The sequence below is a fragment of the Pelobates fuscus genome, chromosome 2, assembly GCF_036172605.1.
Source record: "Pelobates fuscus isolate aPelFus1 chromosome 2, aPelFus1.pri, whole genome shotgun sequence".
Taxonomy (NCBI): domain Eukaryota; kingdom Metazoa; phylum Chordata; class Amphibia; order Anura; family Pelobatidae; genus Pelobates; species Pelobates fuscus.
Genome location: NC_086318.1, coordinates 449,778,716 through 449,796,166, shown reverse-complemented (window position 1 = coordinate 449,796,166; position 17,451 = coordinate 449,778,716). Strand labels below are relative to the sequence as shown.

At 44.5% G+C, this 17,451-nt stretch overlaps 1 protein-coding gene across 2 annotated transcripts in view; it reads left to right on the top strand.

Annotated features, from left to right (window-relative positions):
- The window catches only part of PTK7 (protein tyrosine kinase 7 (inactive)), a 436,928-nt gene that overhangs the window by 19,995 nt on the left and 399,482 nt on the right, over positions 1–17,451 (top strand). For both annotated transcript variants that reach the window (XR_010086639.1, XM_063444205.1), the window contains exons 2-3: positions 14,712–15,005; positions 15,312–15,414. Coding sequence is in view for 1 of the 2 variants with exons in the window: in XM_063444205.1 (XP_063300275.1) it covers positions 14,712–15,005; positions 15,312–15,414 (397 nt within the window). In the remaining variant the exon portion in view is untranslated. The remainder of the gene's footprint in view (positions 1–14,711; positions 15,006–15,311; positions 15,415–17,451) is intronic.

Here is a 17,451-nt window from a genome sequence, read left to right as displayed (position 1 = left end):
GAAGATGAAAGGCAAGGAAAAATCCTTAGAGACAGACACAGGAGTACATGAGACTCCTCATTAAACAAACAAGACAACAGTACAGTTGAAATACAGTGCATGCATCACAGTTCAAATAAAATCAACAGTAATTCCTTTCCTTTACTCGTGTGCTTACTCCAAAGTCACCTCCCTCAATCCCGTAGTATCTTACTACCAACGGCCAAGGATAACAGCTAACACCGGTCCGAAATCCATATGCCTCCCTCGTCACAGCAGCCCACTAATGGTGTCTGCGCTACCCTCACCCTTGTAGTGCCCCTATAAAAACCCACTTTATAAGTCCCACTACTCCGTGGTGATGAAGACAGCAATGCCTGCCCGAATTCACACACCACAAAATAAAAATTGGAATAGCTCCAGCTCAGCGCTCAAAGCTGGAGGGTACCACCACTCTGCAAGCAGAGTAACGTGCACAGAGAAGCTAGCAAGGCTATCAAAGTGACACAAGAAGGATCCCCAGGAAACTATGAGTCTACACAATCTCCACAGATCCAACACACCTCTTTTTCCCTACAGCCCCAGCCACGAGGCTCCTAAAAGAGTTAAACAGGAAAAGATGACCCCCAGGAACACATCCACAGGTCAACCCCCCTTTTTCCCTACAACCACAGCACCGTGGTTCCTAAAAGGGGTAAAACAGGCAACAGAAGACCCAGGCAAATCCCCTCAGGTCCACCCCCCTTTATCCCAAAAGAGGTAAAATACAAACAGATAAACAGACAAAACAGAAGACCCAGGCAAATCCCCTCAGGTCCACCCCCCTTTATCCCAAAAAGGGGAAAACAAGCAAGACAGAACCCCAGGCAAATCCCCTGCAGGTCCACCCCCCCTTTATCTCAGAATGGGGAATTCAAACACAATTCAAACACACCCAGGCAACAGATAGACTAAAATGCAGGTAAACAAATGAGTAACGAGACACCGGGCAAGATATTACCTGTCTTTGATGTCCTCCCGGGAAGCAGTCACAGACACGTGGACGGGTCAATCAAAGGGGCCGGAACGTACCGGTGGCTCTGCAGAAGTCTCTACCGTGTATCTGGAGGTGATCAGTCTCCCTTCCTTCCCCCTGGATTCCTCCGTCCAACAGCGTCTTCCTTAGGACGGCTCACCGGCCAGACATAGCCCGGTGCCCCACGTTGGGCGCCAAGTTGTTATGGTACTTTTTGCAGTAAACCAAAATGTTTAAATGTCTATCTGTTCCTGTCCAAATCAATAAAATAAATTGCGTATATACGCTGAAGTAATTAAGTCTGACACACAAGGTTCAGGTTAAAATAACTTCGAGAAAGTTTATTGGCAAGTGATTAAAAAGCGGACGCGCAGGCCCTTTTAAGAGACATTTTACGTCATCATTGATTATTAGAATATCAGTAAATAAACATCATTAATTGGATTAATTGTCAAGTGTCGGGATTAGTGTCCACCTATCAATATTATTAATTGGCTCAAAAGACTAAGTGGTTAATCCCGTGTCCACCCACCAAGAGGTGGGATTGTTCTGGACACGGGTGGGGGACAAGGGGTCTTGAGCGTCATTTTACACGGTCGGTGATCTCAGGCCTCGTGGCCAGGTGCAAGGTCTCTTATGAATAGAACATTTCATTACTACTGTGTTCGCATGGCCTTCAAATTATACTATGTTGCAAATCTAAGGGAAAGTCAGCAATTCCTGTGTTAATCATGTCTTTATAGAAAATACAGTCTTTGTTCTATTGTATTAGATGTGCTGGGAAATTCTGTCATGTAAGGTGATTTTTAAAATGAACAAGTTAGGTTATGAGGACAAAATGGAGGATTGAAGAAGTCAGGTTAGGGGGACAAAATGGAGGATTGTCACAGTATAAAGTTAAAATGGAGTTAGTGCAATAATTGAATACAAATACAATAAGGTTTTTTAAATAATCCCACATCATGGTCAGAGTCCAGATCTCAACCGATTGACATGCTCTGGCGAGACATGCTCTGCAGGCACCCAGACCACTTCAGCTCATTGAAGTGGTCTGGATGCTGTGTCTCTTTTGCACCTAGTGCTGCAATTTAAAACATTGCAGTTCCAGAGAACTGCAATGTTTATATTGCAGCTTTAAGTCGGTCAGACAGCCACTATAGGGCTTCCTGAATTGAAATGGACCTTCGGTCTGGTATCTAATACTGGACTTCCTCAGGCCCTGCATGAGGACCTAAAGCGTCAGATTTTTCCCCATAGGAAAGCATTGATTAATGCTTTTCTATGGGGAAATCCTATTGCGTGTGCATTAGGTCTCATCCGGGGGAGGAGTGTGTGTGGAGCCTGACACCGTGCCAAGGGACATGGGCGCTGGATTTAGGTAAGTGACTGAAGGTTTATTGTTTTTTCTATAATTCTTTATTTTTGTGGTGCAATACTTAACACAAGCTCTTGCAATGCCCCAACAGCAAGTACAAGATTGGCAAAATACGTATCTGAACAAGTATAAGGCATAGTAGGTCACTGCACGCATTGTTTTTTAAATTAGCTAGGTCACATGGTATTCGAACATGTCTAGAGTATTTAACAAAACTTAAGATGTGGTTGATGTGAGTTACATAGACATGAGTGGGTATGTGAGTATGAGGATTAAAACAAGCTGGCGTGACATGCATGCTATCAATAAACAAATAATGAACAAGTAGATGTTTCGGCTAGCAGACATGTCATTATGAGATTATTTGGTAACCGGCTAGTAGGTGCTGTAAATGCTAGTTATCAAGATAGAGGCTACAGGCTATACATGCTTGATTGTGGGCTTAGTGTTATGCAAGGAGAAGAGGGAAACAGTGTATAACCAGGGAGATTACTGGGCTCTGAATTCTGTGGTTTTAACCCCTTCAGCGACGAGGGAGGGGGGCACTGTAGGGAACGGCTTTGATTTCCTGGCACTATAGAATCCCTTTTTAAGAGAGCTGTGTAGAAACAAATGCCAGCATACCTCAATGAACTGAAGCAACATGGCAAGGAGTGGGCCAAACTACCTCCACAATGATGTGCGAGGCTGATAAAATCATACAGGAAACGATTACTGCAAGTTATTGCTGCTAAAGGGGGTTCTACAATCTATTGAATTATAAGTTGTACTTAGTTTTACTGAGGTTGTATTTACCTAATCTTAAAGGGACACTATAGTCCCCAAAACAACTGCAGCTTAATGTATTTGTTCTGGTGAGTATAATGATTTCCTTCAGGCCTTTTGCTGTAAACGCTGTCTTTTCAGAGAAAATGCAGAGTTTACATTACAGCCTAGGGATACCTCCATTGGCCACTCCTCTGATGGCTGCTAGAGGTGCTTCCTGGGGCAGTGCTGCACAGTGTGACTGACAGTCAGTGTCTCCACCATCTGCATGCAGACACTGAACTTTCCTCATTGATTCAATGTATCTAAATGAGGAGGTGCTAATCCGTCAGGGTGGCGTTTAGCTCCGCCCCCTGCCTCACCTCCTTGGCAATATCAGATAAACCAACGGTTTCCTATGGGGAAACCATTATGATTGGCTTTTGATCAACACTTCTGATGATGTCAGCCAAACAGGCGGGGTAGTGGCAGAGCCAGCAGCAACAGACTGGGATAAAGTTAAGGTTTTTACTATATCTAGGGAGACTAAATAGTGTTTACAATAGGATCAAGAATAAATGTTTGTGTTCCTGACCCTATAGTGTTCCTCTAAGACCCGCTAAGCAACAGATGACTGTTATGTCCCGATATGTAAAATCATAGAATTCAAAGAGTGTGTACTTTCTTTTTCCCCGTGACTGTAGAAGTTTTCCTTAACTTAGCTGATGCAGGTATTGTCATCTGGGAAATTTACTTGGATTGTGTGTGTGTGTGTGTGTGTGTGTGTGTGTGTGTGTGTGTGCGCGCGCGCGCGCATATGTATGTATGTGGAGGTGTCCTGGGGACACTTGGTGCCAGTATATATATATATGTTTATGTGTGCTGGGGGCACTTGGTGCCAGTATATATATATGTTTGTGTGCTGGGGACACTTGGTGCCAGTATATATATATGTTTATGTGTGCTGGGGACACTTGGTGCCAGTATATATATGTTTGTGTGTGCTGGGGACACTTGGTGCCAGTATATATATGTTTGTGTGTGCTGGGGACACTTGGTGCCAGTATATATATGTTTGTGTGTGCTGGGGACACTTGGTGCCAGTATATATATGTTTGTGTGTGCTGGGGACACTTGGTGCCAGTACAGGGAGTGCAGAATTATTAGGCAAGTTGTATTTTTGAGGATTAATTTTATTATTGAACAACAACCATGTTCTCAATGAACCCAAAAAACTCATTAATATCAAAGCTGAATATTTTTGGAAGTAGTTTTTAGTTTGTTTTTAGTTTTAGCTATTTTAGGGGGATATCTGTGTGTTCAGGTGACTATTACTGTGCATAATTATTAGGCAACTTAACAAAAAACAAATATATACCCATTTCAATTATTTATTTTTACCAGTGAAACCAATATAACATCTCAACATTCACAAATATACATTTCTGACATTCAAAAACAAATCAGTGACCAATATAGCCTTTCTTTGCAAGGACACTCAAAAGCCTGCCATCCATGGATTCTGTCAGTGTTTTGATCTGTTCACCATCAACATTGCGTGCAGCAGCAACCACAGCCTCCCAGACACTGTTCAGAGAGGTGTACTGTTTTCCCTCCTTGTAAATCTCACATTTGATGATGGACCACAGGTTCTCAATGGGGTTCAGATCGGGTGAACAAGGAGGCCATGTCATTAGATTTTCTTCTTTTATACCCTTTCTTGCCAGCCACGCTGTGGAGTACTTGGACGCGTGTGATGGAGCATTGTCCTTCATGAAAATCATGTTTTTCTTGAAGGATGCAGACTTCTTCCTGTACCACTACTTGAAGAAGGTGTCTTCCAGAAACTGGCAGTAGGACTGGGAGTTGAGCTTGACTCCATCCTCAACCCGAAAAGGCCCCACAAGCTCATCTTTGATGATACCAGCCCAAACCAGTACTCCACCTCCACCTTGCTGGCGTCTGAGTCGGACTGGAGCTTTCTGCCCTTTACCAATCCAGCCACGGGCCCATCCATCTGGCCCATCAAGACTCACTCTCATTTCATCAGTCCATAAAACCTCAGAAAAATCAGTCTTGAGATATTTCTTGGCCCAGTCTTGACGTTTCAGCTTGTGTGTCTTGTTCAGTGGTGGTCGTCTTTCAGCCTTTCTTACCTTGGCCATGTCTCTGAGTATTGCACACCTTGTGCTTTTGGGCACTCCAGTGATGTTGCAGCTCTGAAATATGGCCAAACTGGTGGCAAGTGGCATCTTGGCAGCTGCACGCTTGACTTTTCTCAGTTCATGGGCATTTATTTTGCGCCTTGGTTTCTCCACACGCTTCTAGCGACCCTGTTGACTATTTTGAATGAAACGTTTGATTGTTCGATGATCACGCTTCAGAAGCTTTGCAATTTTAAGAGTGCTGCATCCCTCTGCAAGATATCTCACTATTTTTGACTTTTCTGAGCCTGTCAAGTCGTTCTTTTGACCCATTTTACCAAAGGAAAGGAAGTTGCCTAATAATTATGCACACCTGATATAGGGTGTCGATGTCATTAGACCACACCCCTTCTCATTACAGAGATGCACATCACCTAATATGCTTAATTGGTAGTAGGCTTTCGAGCCTATACAGCTTGGAGTAAGACAACATGCATAAAGAGGATGATGTGGTCAAAATACTAATTTGCCTAATAATTCTGCACTCCCTGTATATATATGTTTATGTGTGCTGGGGACACTTGGTGCCAGTATATAAATGTTTATGTGTGCTGGGGACACTTGGTGCCAGTATATAAATGTTTGTGTGCTGGGGACACTTGGTGCCAGTATATATATATATGTTTAGGTGTGCTGGGGACACTTGGTGCCAGTATATATATATGTTTAGGTGTGCTGGGGACACTTGGTGCCAGTATATATATATGTTTAGGTGTGCTGGGGACACTTGGTGCCAGTATATATATATGTTTAGGTGTGCTGGGGGCACTTGGTGCCAGTATATATATGTGTATGTGTGCTGGGGACACTTGGTGCCAGTATATATATGTTTAGGTGTGCTGGGGACACTTGGTGCCAGTATATATATGTTTGTGTGCTGGGGACACTTGGTGCCAGTATATATATGTTTGTGTACTGGGGACACTTGGTGCCAGTGTATATATATGTTTATGTGTGTTATGTGTGCTGGGGACACTTGGTGCCAGTTTATATATATGTTTCTGTGTGCTGGGGACACTTGGTGCCAGTATATATATATATATATATGTTTCTGTGTGCTGGGGACACTTGGTGCCAGTATATAGATGTGGGAGGTGTGTTCGGGACACGTGATGCCAGTATATGTATGTGGAGGTATGTTGGCATTAGTTGGTGCCAGTATATGTATGTGGGAGGTGTACTCGTTTTGGTTGGTGCCAGTATATATATGTGGGAGGTATGTTTGGGTTAGTTGATGCGAGTATATGTATGTGGGAGGTGTGTTGGGTTTAGTTGATGCCAGTATATGTATGTGGGAGGTAGGTTCGGGACATATGTGGGAGGTGTACTCGTATTGGTTGATGCCAGTATATGTATGTGGAGGTGTGCTCGTGTTGGTTGGTGCCAGTATATTTATGTGGGAGGTATGTTCATTACATTTATGCCAGTATATGTATGTGGAGGTGTGCTTGTGTTAGTTGATGCCAGTATATGTATGTTGAGGTGTGCTTGTGTTTGTTGGTGCCAGTATATGTATGTGGGAGGTATGTTATGGTTAGTTGATGTGAGTATATGTATGTGGGAGGTGTGTTGGGTTTAGTTGATGCCAGTATATGTATGTGGGAGGTAGGTTCGGGACATATGTGGGAGGTGTACTCGTATTGGTTGATGCCAGTATATGTATGTGGAGGTGTGCTTGTGTTTGTTGATGCCAGTATATGTATGTGGAGGTGTACGCACGTTAGTTGGTGCCAGTATATGTATGTGGGAGTTGTGTTCGGGACATTTATTATTATTATTATTATTATTTTATTATGTATATAGCGCCAACAAATTCCGTAGCGCTGTACAATGGGTGGACTAACAGACACATAATTGAGATCAGACCACTGGACGTACAGGAACAGAGGGGGTTGAGGGCCCTGCTCAATGAGCTTACATGCTAGAGGGAGTGGGGTATAGTGACACAAACGGGTTAAAGTAGGGGAATTAAATAGTTTGTTAGAGAAGGGTTTATTGAGTGCTTGGTAGGTCATTTTTGACAGTTGCAGGAAAGGAGTCATGGGGTGGGGGATGAGAAGCCTGCTGACAGTTTAATTGATACGCTTTAACGAAGAAGTGAGTTTTCAAAGATTTTTTGAAGGAGTGGAGGCTGGGTGAAAGTCTGATTGAGGAGGGAAGGGAGTTCCACAGAATAGGTGCAGCCCTAGAGAAGTCTTGAAGGCGAGCGTCAGAGGTGGGGATCCGGGCAGAGGATAGGCGTAGGTCTTGGGATGAGCGCAGGGGTCTCGACGGGATGTATGAAGGAGGATAGGTATGTTGGAGCAGCATTATGTAGGGATTTGTAAGCAAGTGCCAGAATTTTGAATTGGGCCCTATATCTAACTGGAAGCCAATGCAGGGACTGACAGAGCGTGGAGGCGTGGGAGGTGCGACCGGACAGGAAAATAAGCCTCGCAGCCGCGTTCATTACAGATTGCAGCGGTGCAAGCTGGGAACATGTAAGACTGGTGAGAAGGGGATTGCAATAGTCGAGGCGAGAGAGAACAACAGCATGAACCAGTATCTTAGCCGCGTCTGGCGTTGGATATGGGTGGATGCGCGCTATGTTCTTGAGTTGGATGCGACAGGATTTGACTATCGATTGGACATGGGGAGTAAAAGAGAGGTCAGAATCGAAAAGAACCCCTAGGCAGCGAGCCTGCGAGGTAGAGGTGATAGTAGCGCCGTTGACTTGGATGGAGACAACAGGAGTAGCAGCACTTGAGGGAGGAAAAACTAGAAGTTCTGTTTTGGACAGGTTGAGTTTAACCCCTTAAGGACACATGACGTGTGTGACACGTCATGATTCCCTTTTATTCCAGAAGTTTGGTCCTTAAGGGGTTAAGGAAGTGAGCAGCCATCCAGTTGGAAATAGCAGAGAGGCAGTCAGAAACACGAGTCAAGGTGGGCGGAGAGAGAGAAGGGGAGGACAGGTAGATTTGTGTGTCATCAGCATATAAATGATATTGGAAACCAAAGGAGCTAATGAGTTTACCAAGGGAGGCAGTATAGATGGAGAACAATAGGGGGCCGAGGACAGATCCTTGGGGGACGCCGACAGAGAGGGGTTGGTGAGAAGAGGCAGAACCAGAGAAAGAAACACTGAAAGAGCGCTGGGAGAGGTAGGTATATGTATGTGGAGGTGTGCTCGTATATGTATGTGGGAGGTGTGTTCGGGACATTTATGCCAGTATATGTATGTGGAGGACACTTGGTGCCATTATATATATGTTTAGGTGTGCTGGGGACACTCGGTGCCAGTATATATATGTTTAGGTGTGCTGGGGACACTTGGTGCCAGTATATAGATGTGGAAGGTGTGTTCGGGACACGTGATGCCAGTATATGTATGGGGAGGTGTGTTGGCATAAGTTGGTGCCGGTATATGTCTGTGGGAGGTGTACTCGTGTTTGGTTGGTTGGTGCCAGTATATGTATGTGGGAGGTGTGTTCGGGACATTTATGCCAGTATATGTATGTAGGAAGGGGTGTTCGGGACATTTATGCCAGTGTATGTATGTGGAGGTGTACTCGTTTTGGTTGGTGCCAGTATATGTATGTGGAGGTGTGCTTGTGTTGGTTGGTGCCAGTATATGTATGTGGAGGTGTGCTTGTGTTGGTTGGTGCCAGTATATGTATGTGGAGGTGTGCTTGTGTTGGTTGGTGCCAGTATATGTATGTGGAGGTGTGCTTGTGTTGGTTGGTACCAGTATATATATGTGGGAGGTATGTTTGGGTTAGTTGATGCGAGTATATGTATGTGGGAGGTGTGTTGGGTTTAGTTGATGCCAGTATATGTATGTGGGAGGTAGGTTCGGGACATATGTGGGAGGTGTACTCGTATTGGTTGATGCCAGTGTATTTATGTGGAGGTGTGCTCGTGTTGGTTGGTGCCAGTATATGTATGTGGGAGGTGTGTTCGGGACATTTATGCCAGTATATGTATGTGGGAGGTGTGTTCGGGACATTTATGCCAGTATATGTATGTTGAGTTGTGCTCGTGTTGGTTGGTGCCGGTGTGTTCGGGACATTTATGCCAGTATATGTATGTGGAGGTGTGCTTGTGTTGGTTGGTGCCAGTATATGTATGTGGAGGTGTGTTCGGGACATTTATGCCAGTATATGTATGTGGAGGTGTGTTGGGGTTAGTTGGTGCCGGTATATGTCTGTGGGAGGTGTACTCGTGTTGGTTGGTGGGAGTATATGTATGTGGGAGGTGTTCGGGACATTTATGCCAGTATATTCATTATCAGACTGGAGCAACTTAAATGGAGTCCAAAATAAATGGGATTATTTAAAAGCTGCACTACTGAAGGCAACAGAAAATTGCATTAGGCTTGTCAGTAAAAGCAAAAAATTCAAGAAACCACTGTGGTACTCCGCAGATGTGGCCAAAATAGTAAAAAACAAAAAGTTAGCATTTAGTAATTATAAAAAAACCCAGAGTGAGGAAGACAGAATGACCTATAAGATTAGGCAGAAAGAGGCTAAGCAAGTTATAAGAGCTTCCAAATCACACACAGAAGAGAAAATAGCACAGTCAGTAAAAAAGGGGGACAAAACTTTTTTTAGATACATAAATGAGAAAAGAAAAGTAAAACAAGGATTAGTTAGATTAAAAACAAAAGAAGGAAGGTATGTAGATGAGGATAAAGGTCTAGCTGACTGCCTCAATGAATATTTTTGTTCGGTATTTACAGCTGAAAATGAAGGAAAGGGACCTCAGTTAAGAAAAAGGATAAATGAGTCATTTATTACATGTGAGTTTACAGAGGAAGAGGTTCTATTTCAACTGTCAAAAGTAAAGACAAATAAGTCAATGGGACCTGATAGAATACACCCAAAGCTATTAAAAGAGCTTAGTGGTGTACTAGCAAAACCATTAACAGATTTATTTAACCAATCATTGTTAACAGGAGTAGTCCCAGAAGATTGGAAGTTAACGAATGTTGTGCCCATTCACAAGAAGGGTAATAAGGAGGAGTCGGGCAACTATAGGCCAGTAAGCCTTACTTCAGTAGTGGGGAAAGTGATGGAAACCATGTTAAAGGATAGGATGGTTGAACATCTAAAAACACATGGATTTCAAGATCAGAGACAACATGGGTTTACTTCAGGGAGATCATGCCAAACTAATCTTATTGATTTTTTTGATTGGGTAACTAAAATTATAGATCAGGGTGGTGCAGTAGACATTGCTTACCTAGATTTCAGTAAGGCTTTTGACACTGTTGCACATAGAAGGCTTATCAATAAACTACAATCTTTGAGTTTGGATTCCAATATTGTTGAATGGGTAAGGCAGTGGCTGAGTGACAGGCAACAGAGGGTTGTAGTCAATGGAGTATATTCAAAGCTTGGGCTTGTCACCAGTGGGGTGCCTCAGGGATCTGTACTTGGACCCATTCTCTTTAATATTTTTATTAGTGATATTGCAGAAGGTCTTGATGGTAAGGTGTGTCTTTTTGCGGATGATACTAAGATATGTAACAGGGTTGATGTTCCAGGAGGGATAAGCCAAATGGCTAATGATTTAGGTAAACTAGAAAAATGGTCAGAGTTGTGGCAACTGACATTTAATGTGGATAAGTGCAAGATAATGCATCTTGGACGTAAAAACCCAAGGGCAGAGTACAGAATATTTGATAGAGTCCTAACCTCAACATCTGAGGAAAGGGATTTAGGGGTGATTATTTCTGATGACTTAAAGGTAGGCAGACAATGTAATAGAGCAGCAGGAAATGCTAGCAGAATGCTTGGTTGTATAGGGAAAGGTATTAGCAGTAGAAAGAGGGAAGTGCTCATGCCATTGTACAGAACACTGGTGAGACCTCACTTGGAGTATTGTACACAGTACTGGAGACCGTATCTTCAGAAGGATATTGATACCTTCGAGAGAGTTCAGAGAAGGGCTACTAAACTGGTTCATGGATTGCAGGATAAAACTTACCAGGAAAGGTTAAAGGATCTTAACATGTATAGCTTGGAGGAAAGACGAGACAGGGGGGATATGATAGAAACATTTAAATACATAAAGGGAATCAACACAGTAAAGGAGGAGACTATATTTAAAAGAAGAAAAACTACCACAACCAGAGGACATAGTCTTAAATTAGAGGGACAAAGGTTTAAAAATAATATCAGGAAGTATTACTTTACTGAGAGGGTAGTGGATGCATGGAATAGCCTTCCAGCTGAAGTGGTAGAGGTTAACACAGTAAAGGAGTTTAAGCATGCGTGGGATAGGCATAAGGCTATCCTAACTATAAGATAAGGCCAGGGACTAATGAAAGTATTTAGAAAACTGGGCAGACTAGATGGGCCGAATGGTTCTTATCTGCCGTCACATTCTATGTTTCTATGTCTATGTTTCTATGTCTATGTTTCTATATGTATGTGGACGTGTGTTGGGTTTAGTTGGTGCCGGTATATGTCTGTGGGAGGTGTACTCGTGTTGGTTGGTGGCAGAACATGTATGTATGGAGGTGTATTCGTGTTGGTTGAAGGCTCCTCAAGTTATTCTATGGAGGGATGCCTGGTTTAAGCTGGTATATGTGTCTGGGAAAATCTTAGCTGTATCTTGGCAAGGTACCTCCACTTATTAGAAGCCAATATGTTTTGGGAACGGATGCTCAGGCTGGTTGATGCTAGAATGTTATTACAGTGTATAATAGTGAAAGTGCTGCTAATGTCCAGTTGTGTGTCCTTCGTTTAAACATCTGTTTTTCTCTCAAGCTATCTTCATTAAGAACCTTCTGGTGGGTTTGTCAGTGTGTCTTGCAGACCCTGTAAAGCGTGTTGAGTGTTTTTTTTTTTTTTTTTTTGTCCACTTTGTAATACCGGCATTCACGGGTGCTCTCAGAAAATCCAGATATTCTTGTTTTATTCATTTAATAGACATTTTGAATAATTGATCCCTGATCTCTGTGTAGTGAAGCAATCCTGGAAGTAACTATTGATAGTCGGGGCTATTTTAAAAACTAATTGCTTCTGTGGACAGCCTGTCTGTTGGCAATGCAATGTAGCTTAACTTCCCGTTAAAGGGACCTGGTTTCATTGCAGCCCCACACGATTTCGACGGTGGATTAAATCTACAACAGCTGGTGAGCTTTTAAATACACAAACACAGGGCAAGATGGCACCACATTCTGGAGATTCCTGACATAAGGGGAATTACCTGTGAGGCAGCACATAGAATGCCATGCTTAATAATTCTATCATTTAACAGATCTATCCAATTCTCACAGAGCTCTGAAAGCCCCCTGGGTCTCTGTCTGACTTGTTTTGTCTGTAGTTGTCAAGCTGATTTCTACCATAATAGGAATTCAAGATTCCCAGTTGGACTAAACATGTTTTAGGGTTAGGGCAGCACGGTGCTGGAACAGACATCCAGCTAATCCCAAATACGGTGTCCTCTTCCCGGTGTGGGGTAGCTGAGTGTGTACATGTTGATGGAGGCTTGCTATTTATTCTCCAGAATATGCAGCCCTCACATTTGCATTATAAGCTCACTCTGTGGGACCTTTGCCCGGCAGGAAAAAGTAGTTTCTTTGGCACTAGTTTTGTGAGTGGAATATTTGGACTATACCTCCCATGATGCTTTGCCAGCATTATGGCTGTAAAAGCATTGTGGGAGATGTAGTCCACAACATTTGGAGTGCCGAAGGTTGCCTACTCCTGCCATGTACAATAGTCTTGCTTTCTCACCTTCTCCCCATGTAGAATACAGTCTTGCTTTCTCACCTTCTCCCCATGTACGATACAGTCTTGCTTTCTCACCTTCTCCCCATGTACGATACAGTCTTGCTTTCTCACCTTCTCCCCATGTACGATACAGTCTTGCTTTCTCACCTTCTCCCCATGTACGATACAGTCTTGCTTTCTCACTATCTCCCCATGTAGAATACAGTCTTGCTTTCTCACTATCTCCCCATGTACGATATAGTCTTGCTTTCTCACTATCTCCCCATGTACGATAGTCTTGCTTTCTCACTATCTCCCCATGTACGATAGTCTTGCTTTCTCACTATCTCCCCATGTACGATACAGTCTTGCTTTCTCACTATCTCCCCATGTACGATACAGTCTTGCTTTCTCACTATCTCCCCATGTACGATACAGTCTTGCTTTCTCACTATCTCCCCATGTACGATACAGTCTTGCTTTCTCACTATCTCCCCATGTACGATACAGTCTTGCTTTCTCACTATCTCCCCATGTACGATACAGTCTTGCTTTCTCACTATCTCCCCATGTACGATACAGTCTTGCTTTCTCACTATCTCCCCATGTACGATACAGTCTTGCTTTCTCACTATCTCCCCATGTACGATACAGTCTTGCTTTCTCACTATCTCCCCATGTACGATACAGTCTTGCGTTCTCAATATCTCCCCATGTACGATACAGTCTTGCGTTCTCAATATCTCCCCATGTACGATACAGTCTTGCTTTCTCACTATCTCCCCATGTACGATACAGTCTTGCTTTCTCACTATCTCCCCATGTACGATACAGTCTTGCTTTCTCACTATCTCCCCATGTACGATACAGTCTTGCTTTCTCACTATCTCCCCATGTACGATACAGTCTTGCTTTCTCACTATCTCCCCATGTACGATACAGTCTTGCTTTCTCACTATCTCCCCATGTACGATACAGTCTTGCTTTCTCACTATCTCCCCATGTACGATACAGTCTTGCTTTCTCACTATCTCCCCATGTACGATACAGTCTTGCTTTCTCACTATCTCCCCATGTACGATACAGTCTTGCTTTCTCACTATCTCCCCATGTACGATACAGTCTTGCTTTCTCACTATCTCCCCATGTACGATACAGTCTTGCTTTCTCACTATCTCCCCATGTACGATACAGTCTTGCTTTCTCACTATCTCCCCATGTACGATACAGTCTTGCTTTCTCACTATCTCCCCATGTACGATACAGTCTTGCTTTCTCACCTTCTCCCCATGTACGATACAGTCTTGCTTTCTCACCTTCTCCCCATGTACGATACAGTCTTGCTTTCTCACTATCTCCCCATGTACGAGTCTTGCTTTCTCACTATCTCCCCATGTACGATACAGTCTTGCTTTCTCACTATCTCCCCATGTACGAGTCTTGCTTTCTCACCTTCTCCCCATGTACGATACTGTCTTGCTTTCTCACTGTCTCCAGTGTTCTGCAGGAAACATTGGTTGGGAAGGCTGTGGAACAGATGATTGGGAGAAGGGAAGTGAGAAAGGAGGAGGGACACTTGAGGAAGAATGGAGGGAGTCCGTGTAATAGGATGCAGTGGAGGAATGAAAATGGGACACATTTTTGGAGGTGGAATGTTTTATTCAATAATGACCTTCTGTATTTCTCTATAGCTGTGTGTGTCCAGGCTGCCATCATTTTCACCAAGCACCCGTCCTCACAGGATGCCTTTCATGGGAGGAGTGCCTTGCTGAGCTGCGAGGTGGAGGATTCGGCAGGGGTGCAGTTTCATTGGCTCCATAATGGAATACCGGTAATAGACACGGAGCGTAGGTACCAGGAGGACAGCAGTCTGACCTTCACAGCCGTAGACAGGCGGTTAGATGGGGGCAACTTCCAGTGTGTGGCACGAAAACCAGATACGGGTGAAGAAGACCGGAGTGCCAATGCCTCTTTTAATATTAAATGTGAGTACCTGACTGGAGCCTGAATGGCAGAACCATGATGCTCACTAAGTTTTCTATATCTAGCGATTTTAGTTATTTGTAATAAAAGAAAAATGTATCTGAGACCCAGGCACATTATACAAGAAAGAGCACCCAAATCAACCCGATAGAACAGTGAGATGCTCCAGTGTTCCATGGTGCTTAGGGTGGTAGCTGGTGTCATGGCTGGTGCTCTGGAGCTGGGTTTTTTTTGGGTTTTTTTGATGGGTTGTTGCAGTGTATGTGTGTGTGTAGGTGCTTTGTAAATAATAAAATGTTCTGTTTCAGGGATTGAGAGTGGAGGGGTCAGCCTGCAACATCCATCCTCTGTTGATGATATACAGAGCTCGTCCTCAGTCACACTGCGCTGTCACATAGACGGGCACCCACGGTAATGCTATGCAAGTTATTTATTAGGTAACTGGAGGGGGCCCTCGCCAGTACGGTGTTCCTTACTTGGCTCTCAAGGAACGAATCGCAACGTTATATTTTTAGTGTCTTTCGCCCAAGCATGGAGTGGGCATATTTTAATATTGTACATGCACAGCCAGGCTTGTACCACGTGTCATATTGCCATATCTGTTAACCATCTTTACCGGACATTCACAGGCCAGCCTACACCAGATTCCAAACGTAAGGAACTCTGTCTGGTCCAGCAATAGTGTATACACCATATTTCATTAAAATGTGCCCATAGCAGAATGTGTGTAATGTATCCTCATTCTCCCTCCCGTATGAGAGTTTGTGAATGCCCCAACTCTCTCCCCCCCTCCTGTAAGAGAGTGTAAATGCAGCCTCATTCTCCCTCCTACCTGAGACTGTTGTAATGTCCCCTCTTTCTCCCCCCGGCAGTGAGTGTGTAAATATCCCCTCTTTCTCCCCCCGGCAGTGAGTGTGTAAATATCCCCTCTTTCTCTCCCCCGGCAGTGAGTGTGTAAATATCCCCTCTTTCTCCCCCCGGCAGTGAGTGTGTAAATATCCCCTCTTTTTCTCCCCCCGGCAGTAAGTGCGTAAATGTCCCTTCTTTCTCTCCCCGGCAGTAAGTGCGTAAATGTCCCCTCTTTCTCCCCCCGGCAGTAAGTGTGTAAATATCCCCTCTTTTTCTCCCCGGCAGCGAGTGTGTAAATATCCCCTCTTTTTCTCCCCGGCAGTGAGGGTGTAAATATCCCCTCTTTCTCTCCCCGGCAGTGAGTGGGTAAATATCCCCTCTTTCTCTCCCCCGGCAGTAAGTGCGTAAATGTCCCTTCTTTCTCCCCCCGGCAGTGAGTGTGTAAATATCCCCTCTTTTTCTCCCCGGCAGTGAGTGTGTAAATATCCCCTCTTTCTCTCCCCCGGCAGTAAGTGTGTAAATGTCCCCTCTTTCTCTCCCCGGCAGTGAGTGTGTAAATATCCCCTCTTTCTCTCCCACGGCAGTAAGTGCGTAAATGTCCCTTCTTTCTCCCCCCGGCAGTGAGTGTGTAAATATCCCCTCTTTCTCTCCCCGGCAGTGAGTGTGTAAATATCCCCTCTTTCTCTCCCCGGCAGTGAGTGTGTAAATATCCCCTCTTTTTCTCCCCGGCAGTGAGTGTGTAAATATCCCCTCTTTCTCTCCCCGGCAGTGAGTGTGTAAATATCCCCTCTTTCTCTCCCCCGGCAGTAAGTGTGTAAATATCCCCTCTTTCTCTCCCCGGCAGTGAGTGTGTAAATATCCCCTCTTTCTCTCCCCGGCAGTGAGTGTGTAAATATCCCCTCTTTCTCTCCCCGGCAGTGAGTGTGGAAATATCCCCTCTTTCTCTCCCCCGGCAGTAAGTGTGGAAATATCCCCTCTTTCTCTCCCCGGCAGTGAGTGTGTAAATATCCCCCCCCTCTCTCTCCCACGGCAGTGAGAGTGTAAATGTCCCCTCTATCTATCCCACGGCAGTGAGTGTGTAAATGTCCCCTCTTTCTCCCCCTGGCAGTGAGTGCGTAAATGTCCCCTCTCTCTCTCCCCCGGCAGTAAGTGTGTAAATATCCCCTCTTTTTCTCCCCGGCAGTGAGTGTGTAAATATCCCCTCTTTCTCTCCCCCGGCAGTGAGAGTGTAAATATCCCCTCTTTCTCTCCCCCGGCAGTAAGTGTGTAAATGTCCCCTCTTTCTCCCCCTGGCAGTGAGTGCGCAAATGTCCCCTCTTTCTCTCCCCTGGCAGTAAGTGCGTAAATGTCCCCTCTTTCTCTCCACGGCAGTGAGTGTGTAAATATCCCCTCTTTCTCTCCCCGGCAGTGAGTGTGTAAATATCCCCTCTTTCTCTCCCCCGGCAGTAAGTGTGTAAATGTCCCCTCTTTCTCTCCCCGGCAGTGAGTGTGTAAATATCCCCTCTTTCTCTCCCCGGCAGTGAGTGTGTAAATATCCCCTCTTTCTCTACCCCGGCAGTAAGTGCGTAAATGTCCCTTCTTTCTCTCCCCGGCAGTGAG